Source organism: Podarcis vaucheri (genome assembly GCF_965113315.1).
Source record: "Podarcis vaucheri genome assembly, chromosome: 16".
In the NCBI taxonomy this organism is placed as follows: domain Eukaryota; kingdom Metazoa; phylum Chordata; class Lepidosauria; order Squamata; family Lacertidae; genus Podarcis; species Podarcis vaucheri.
The window spans coordinates 3,940,430-3,948,269 of record NC_138754.1 but is presented as its reverse complement, the minus strand read 5'-3'; the positions used below and the strand labels follow the sequence as shown (position 1 = coordinate 3,948,269).

Below are 7,840 nucleotides of genomic sequence, written 5' to 3'. Positions count from 1 at the left end.
TGCCGGCCAGCGAGGAGGGAGGCTCCAACTGTGTTGCTTGGCTGTGTTGCTCACCCAATAAGGAGTCTAAGAACGACTGGGGGTGGAGCTTGCATGCCTTGTGTGTGGCTAGTTAATGCAAGCTGAGGAGGTTTTTGAATGCTGGATGCCATTTTGTTGCACGTGCTGCTGCAAACTTTGCAGTGCAAAGTCAGGCTGGGGAGCCATCTTAAGTTGAGGCTGCATAGGCCTTGTGGTGCATGTGATTCAGATTCTATTCAGTTGAACCTCTGGTTACAAAGTTGGTTGGACAGTGTTCTCGAAGCTACCAGCATGAGTTTGACCAGACTGCAGGAGAACAGGAAGACTGGAGTGCCTGGAACAGGGGAGGCTGCAGGTCCCTTATTTTGGCTGCTGGTCCCTTATTTTCAAGGCTGCTGGTCCCTTATTTTCAAATCAGCTATGATTCCCGCTCCAAGGGCCACTGGCAATAAGGCTACCCAGTTCCCGTCTTATCCCACATTCCAGCTCATAAAATAAGATTCGTCCTGATTCCTGACTTTGAACCGCAATCCTGTTTCCCCAGCAGCTGCGTAAAAGACAAAGCTGTAATTTGATAATGTACTTGTGGGGGCGGCAAGGCGGGGGTCAGCCAACCGCCTCCGCTCCGTGCACGATAAATCTCCAGGTGCACAAATCTCTTGTGGTTATTATGAAATCACCACCACAAACGCTCTTAAAGACACCTCTTTTCTTTTGCAGTTTAATCTCAAACATGTCCAGGAGCTGAGCTTTCATCTTGGCCTACACATCTCCCTCCCCTCCCCCAAGAAATGGCGCTTCTTTGGCGCCCCCTCCCCCCTCGGCTGAACCCGGAAGTGGCAGCGCAGACCCCCCAACACCCCCCCACACAAATTATCCCTCTCGAGTTATTCAGAAGCAAGATATGTAATTTCACGCTTTCTGAAAGTGGCTGCTGGCAAGAGGAAGAAGGAAACAGAGCTTGCAGCTCGACGGGCCAAAGACCCGCGGGCCGGAATTTGCTCAGAGGCTGCTTAGTTGCTGACCCCTGCTCCAGGTCTTAGCTGCGATCCCCTCAAAAGCCACCCAGCTGTACGGAGTCGTTTTTATGATCAAGGGGGTGTGGAAATGCCTCGCTTAATTCCCCGCACACTTCCGGCTGCCATCGCCACAAACAGGAACATGTTTGCCTCTCGACGCAGTTCACCCTGCAGCCAATAAATACATTCAGTCCCAATTTTGCAAACCACAGTCCCCTTCCCCGCCCGCAAAAACATGTAAAAGACAGAATGTGAGAAGGAGAGAGACACAGGCAGACGACACCGACAGAAGCAATTTTGCAATTCAGCCTCGCCGTACAATTTGAAAAGGAAAACACTACGGGGAATTGGTCGGAAGGGGGGGTGTAGACAAAAGGTTTAGCCGCCTCACTCGTCGCACTGAAGGACAGGAGCCCAGCTGCACAGGCCTCAGATCAGGTCGAAATCTAAAGGGCCGACGCAGGGTATAGGAGCCCTCCAGAAATTGAAACTGTTGAACTGGAGGAGGCTGGTGTCTTCGCCGTCGTCTTCCCCGTCGGAGATGTTGCGGTTCTGTTTCTTCCGCTCTGCCGCGAAGCTGCCATAGCCTCCCTTGGGCTTGTAGACGACCAGCTCAGCTAAGCCCAGGTGTTCCAGCTCGCTCAGGTCCAGTTCTGGGATGGGCATCTTCCAGTAGAGAAAGGAGTCGTACTGGGAGTTGACTGTGTCCCTCATTTCTTGCTGAGAAGAGAGGAGGAAGAAGGGATCTTCTGTTAGGGGGATGCTTGGGAGGCCTGAGTGCTAGGCATGTCGCTAATAATTATTATTATTATTATTTATTTATATGGCGCCCATCTGACGGGGTTGCATCGGCCACTCTGGGCGGCTCCCAACTCATATAAACACATAATAAAACATCAAGCATTAAAAGCTTCCCTAAACAGGGCTGCCTTCAGATGTCTTCTAAATGTTAGATAGTTGTTTATCTCTTTGACATCTGATGGGAGGGCGTTCCACAGGGCGGGTGCCACCACCGAGAAGGCCCTCTGCCTGGTTCCTTGTAGCCTCCTCACAGGGAGGGAACTGCCAGAAGGCCCTCGGAGCTGGACCTCAGTGTCCAGGCAGAACGATGGGGGTGGATGAGGCCATTTAGGGCAGATATAGGCAAACTTGGCCCTCCAGCTGTTTTGGGACTACAACTCCCATCATCCCTAGCTAACAGGACCAGTGGTCAGGGATGATGAGAGCTGTAGTATCAAAACTGTTTGGCTATGTCTGGTTTAGGGCTTTAAAGGTCAGCACCAACACTTTGAATTGTCCTTGGAAACGTACTGGGAGCCAATGTAGGTCTTTCAGGACAGGTGTTATATGGTCTCGGTGGCCACTCCCAGTCACCAGTCTAGCTGCCACATTCTGGATTAATTGCAGTTTCCAGGTCGCCTTCAAAGGCAGCCCCACGTAGAGCGCATTGCAGTAGTCCAAGCAGGAGATAACCAGAGCATGCACCACTCTGGAGAGACAGTCTGCGGGCAGGTAGGGTCTCAGCCTGCATACTAGGTGGAGCTGATAGACTCAGAATTGACCTGCACCTCCATGGACCTCTGTGAGTCCAGAATGACTCCCAGGCTGCGCACCTGGTCCTTCAGGGGCACAGTTACCCCATTCAGGACCAGAGAGTCCTCCACACCTGCCCGCCTCCTGTCCCCCAAGAACAGTACTTCTGCCTTGTCAGGATTCAGCCTCAATCTGTTAGCCTCCATCCATCCTCCAACCGCCTCCAGACACTCACACAGGACCTTCACCGCCTTCACTGGTTCTGATTTCAAAGAGAGGTAGAGCTGGGTGTCAACTGCATACTGATGGACACCCAGCCCAAACCCCCTGATGATCTCTCCCAGCGGCTGCATGTAGATGTTGAAAAGCATGGGGGAGAGGACAGAATCCTGAGGTCTGGGCCCATCCCTCCTTCGGCCGCGAGTTCCTCTCCCCACACCCAACAGCAACAGCCTTGGGTGGGTCTTCACTGCGGTCCCTTCCCTCTCTCCCACTCCCAGCCACAGATCTCCCAAGCCTCTCTCCTCACTGCCCCACCTCTCAGTCTGGAGATTGCCTTTCTTCAGGCAGTAGCACATCTCCCCATCCACCCATCCATCCATCATCCAAGAAGGAGCTGCCCTCCAACCTGCCCCTTTTTGTGCCTTCTCTGCCAGTTTTCTCTGCTCCCTATTCCCAGACATGCTGTCCTTGGCTAGCAAGACTGCACTCCCATGGGGCAGCGAAAGATCTTTTACGGGGGTTCAAAAATAAAACCCCGAAAGGGGGGAGAACAGGCTAGCTTCTCGCCTCCCCACAAAAATAAGAGGAGCGCCTGTCCATTTCGCCTCACATCTCAGCTTCTAGAAACTTACTCTTTTTCAAGGAAGGAAGGAAGGAAGGAAGGAAGGAAGGAAGGAAGGAAGGAAGGAAAAGGAATTGAAATCTGGAGGTTACGCTTCACCCAAGTGTGCATTTTTTGAAAAATATAACTGTACGCATTCAACGCACCTCCGTATTTTCCTTCAAGGGAGCCATCTCCTGGTTCCTGCTGTGCTATATCTATCTCTGCCTTCAACGCCTTTCTGGGCTCCCAAGAAAAATTACATCACTTTTAATTTTAAAAGCGGGGTGGGGATTTGTGTGAGTGTGCAGGCTCCTCTGAAAGACCTTTGTGTGGCATCCCAGGCATGTGGCAGACATCTGCGTTTTGAAAATAGCCCCCTCTGCAAGATGGGGGGTGGGGGGTGCGTGGATATTTTTATGTACGCGGACGCATCCTTCTAACATTGTTTCCGGATAATCGTTTTATTGAAAGGCACCAAATGACTGGCGGAATCAAAACCGAAGAGGCTCCGCGAGCCCCAAATCACCACCTGCTTAATTTAATAAGTGGAAAGGAGGTGGAGAGAGCGAGAGAGCCATTAAAAGGGCTGAGATCCTAACCCTACTTACCTGGGGGTAAGCCCCCTTGAGTTAAATGGGACTTCCTTCTGAGTGGACTTGGTTAGGATCGCAGCCTTCTTGTTTTAAAAAACCTGATTTTTAAATTTTCATTTTCAAAGACCATTTCATTTGTGGACCACCGTCACCTCTTCGGGTTTCTAAAAATACTTATATCTCTCCATACAACAAGGGAGTGGTCAGAGAAGGGTTGCGTTTCAATAAAGAAGACGGAATTAGCATTTTAAAACGTTTTTAACACTGAACAGGTGGCTGGCAATGACATGGGTTGAAGAAGTCGATGTTAGCCCTGCTCTGAGGAGACCCGTGGAAATTAAGCAAGGTGGTGTTCTGAGGCCCATTTATTTCAATCAGTCTAATCTAAACACCTATCTATAGCTATATATCTATATCTCCCCCTCTTTCTTTCTTTCTTTCTTTCTTTTTTCCTTTCTCCCCCTGTGATGAGGCTGCATTTCAATGTTTTAATGTTGTATTTTCATCTTGTTTCTTAAGTTGTCTTTCAATCAACTTGTTTTTATTATTGGTTGTTAGCCACCCTGAGCCCGGTCTTGGCTGGGGAGGGCGGGGTATAAATTATTATTATTATTATTATTATTATTATTATTATTATTATTAAGACATTTATGTCCTCCAATCCCAACAGTCAGACAGGCTTAACAGGTCTGAATGAGCCTTTTTTTAAAAAAAGAAGACAAAATGTATTGTATGCAGGAAGATGCTAACTCGGAACAGATTAATAACAATGTGCGATTTATTTGTTTATTTTAAAGGACAAGTGGAAGATGGAAGGATCCGACCAGAATTAAAATACATTCTCTCCCCCCCCCCCATTTCCCTCCAAATAATATATATATTTCAAATACCCTCTTTCTTTTCCGGCTCTTCCTTACCTTCCTCAAAGAAGGACCCAAAAGGGGCTTCGGATGCAACAGAAACAGGAGATGCCTTTTGTGCTGGAGGAGAGAGAGAGAGAGAGATCTCTAGTGGTCCAGAGAGATGGGCAGATGGTGTGATCCGTCTCCCCTCCTGCTTTTGTCTGGCTGGGTGTGTGTGTGTGTGTCTCTGTGCGGGTCTGTCTCTGTTGCGCATAAGCCTCACCTCTTTATTTGCTGCAGTGCAGCCCCTCCTAAGCCTTCATCGCAGGGACTGCAGCGGCCCCAGTCATTCAGCTCTAAGAAGAATTTTCTATTTTCAGTCGGGGAAGGAGGCTGAAGCCATGGAGATTTTCCTTCCATATATATGCATGGCGGATGCAATCTCTGTGAGCTTGCCAGGAGCGGGTGTGGGTGTGTGTGTGTTTAAAATGGCAATGATTAGATAATTGCTGCATTATTAGCAATTACGATGCACTTTGTGGAGGAACAGAGAAAGATGAACACTGGTGACACACGTCTTCATTCTGGCCTTTGATACTATCTATCTATCTATCTATCATCTATCTATCTATAGTATCAAAGGCCAGAATATATACACACACATTAATAATAATAATAATAATAATAATAATAATAATAATAATTTTATTTATACCCCGCCCACCTCAGCCAAGACCAGGCTCAGGGCGGCTAACACCAAATATAAAAACAATTGATTGAAATACAGCTTAAAAAACAACATTAAAACATTAAAAGGCAGCCTCATTTCAGCGGAAACGCAATCAAAAACTTTTTTGGGGATAAAAACGTCCAGTCTTCACCAAGGCTAACTATATATACACACACACACATGTACACACACATACATATATCCATCCTATTCTTCTGATTGCAAATTATTGAATAAAAATTACACACTGCTTGATGGTTAAAAAGACAAACACAACCTCAAAGCAGTTTTTAAAGAAAGATGGAACAATAAAGTTACCAATAATAAAAAATTAACAGCAGCAATGGATAAGGCTTTTGGAAAGATAAGGTAACAATAGACCAAAAAAAAAAAAAACATATTAAGATTCTAAATACCTGGATAGGTTTGTTTTTAAGCAGGTGCCAAAAAGAGCACAGCGACGGCACCTGCCTGGTGTCAATAGGCAGGAAGTTCCACAGCTGCTGCCACACTGAAAAATCAAGTTCTTACAAATGTGGCCCCCACAGCAGGGCCGGTTCTGTCAAACTCATGCTGGCAGCTTCGAGAACACTGTCCCACCTTCTCGTCCTCCGTCGTCCCCTTCTCCTTGCGCCCTCCATCTTTCCCAACATCAGGGTCATTTCCAGGATGTCTTCTCTTCTCCTGAGGTGGCCAAAGTATTGGAGCCTCAGCTTCAGGATCTGTCCTTCCAGTGAGCACTCAGGGCTGATTTCCTTCAGAATGGAGAGGTTGGATCTTCTTGCAGTCCATGGGACTCTCCAGAGTCTCCTCCAGCACCAGAATTCAAAAGCATCCATTCTTTGGCGATCAGCCTTCTTGATGGTCCAGCTCTCACTTCCATACATCCCTACTGGGAAAACCAGAGCTTTAACTATACGGACATTGGTGGCAAGGTGGTGTCTCTGCTTTTTAAGATGCTGTCTTGGTTTGTCATTGCTTTTCTCCCAAGAAGCAGGTGTCTTTTAATTTCGTGGCTGCTGTCACCATCTGCAGTGATCATGGAGCCCAAGAAAGTGTCTCACTGCCTCAATTTTCCCCCCCTTCTATTTGCCAGTGGCCATGATGGGAAGTAGGTTGAAGCATTTCCCCACACAAGGCAAGATTTCACTTGCGGAACTCCCCGCTGCAGGATTTGACGATGAATGCTGCCTTAGGTGTTTTGAAGGGGCGGATCAGGCAGATTGGAGGAAGAGGAGGAGAAATGGCGGTAGCTGAGCGCTGAAAAATATGCTTTTCATTCAGACGGTCCTTGGTTCAATCCCAAGGTAGGGCTGAGAATGACATCCTGCCCGAGATTCTGGAGAGATGCTGCAAGCCAGGGCTGACAGTACTGAGTTATGTGGATCAAAGGTTTTACTTGCTATAAAGCTGCCTTCTTGATCAAGAGAGACCCTCCATGTTCAACGCAGTGTGTTAAGTTGTGGGTAGACATAGCAGACGACGCAGCAATTTCTCCAAAGCAGCTCTTTATTTGTAAGCTGGAACAGAACTTCAATACATAACACCCCTCCCCGCATAGATAAAGCATTAGTTACAATCATAGTGGTTCCATTTCATACAGCAATACCCTTATTGGTTTCAATAAAAAATTTCCTTCCAGTAGCACCTTAAAGACCAGCTAAGTTAGTTCTTGGTATGAGCTTTCGTGTGCATGCACACTTCTTCAGATGCACACGAAAGCTCATACCAAGAACTAACTTAGTTGGTCTTTAAGGTGCTACTGGAAGGAATTTTTTTATTTTGACTATGGCAGACCAACACGGCTACCTATCTGTAACTTATTGGTTTCAGTAAGGCACATAAGCATATTATTTGACCCTATTCACCGTACAGCTTTGCATGTGCAGTTTGTCCAGTGAACATAGTCTCTTAAATACGCTTGGAAACCCTGCTGGGTCGCCGAGGGCCAGTACCAGAGTCCGGGTGGCCTTGCAGATTTCCTGGGCGGAGAGTTCAGCAGGTTCTGAGGCCACGGCCTCCTCAATGGCTTTCTGCAGCATGAGGTCTGGCTTGGCGAGGAGACGCCGTTGCAGACAGATGTCCCGGACCCTGCAGACGATTTGATCCATCAGGGCATCGTCTAAGTCTCGGAACTCGCAGTGCATTGCAGCTTGTCGGAGGGCGGTGGTGTAGTTGTTGATTGATTCCTCCTCTGCCTGGTTCCGGTGGTAGAACGCATGGCGGGCATCAATCTTGGATGGCTTTGGCACGTAGTGGTTGCGGAGCTTCTCTTG

General features: G+C 47.8%; 1 protein-coding gene across 2 annotated transcripts; it reads right to left on the bottom strand.

Moving 5' to 3' along the window:
• Positions 1 to 1,319: 1,319 nt before the first annotated feature.
• Positions 1,320 to 5,169, bottom strand: MLLT11 (MLLT11 transcription factor 7 cofactor). Of its 2 annotated transcripts, none has more exons than XM_082202658.1 (2): positions 4,910 to 5,169; positions 1,320 to 1,760 (listed from the first exon to the last, which is right to left on the bottom strand). In XM_082202658.1, exon 2 carries the CDS (start codon positions 1,752 to 1,754, stop codon positions 1,470 to 1,472), a length of 285 nt encoding a protein of 94 aa, XP_082058784.1. In that variant the 5' UTR covers positions 1,755 to 1,760; positions 4,910 to 5,169; the 3' UTR covers positions 1,320 to 1,469. The 2 variants fall into 2 exon arrangements, with proteins under 2 accessions (XP_082058784.1, XP_082058783.1); XM_082202657.1 differs by lacking the exon at positions 4,910 to 5,169 and adding an exon at positions 3,564 to 3,708.
• Between the last annotated feature and the right edge of the window lie 2,671 nt (positions 5,170 to 7,840).

Coding starts and splice junctions, on each gene's coding strand:
- MLLT11 (XM_082202657.1), bottom strand. CDS start 3,590: ATGGCTCCCTTGAAGGAAAATACGGAG. Junction 1,761..3,563: donor CCTTGAAGGAAAATACGGAG/GTGCGTTGAATG, acceptor CTCTCTTCTCAG/CAAGAAATGAGGGACACAGT.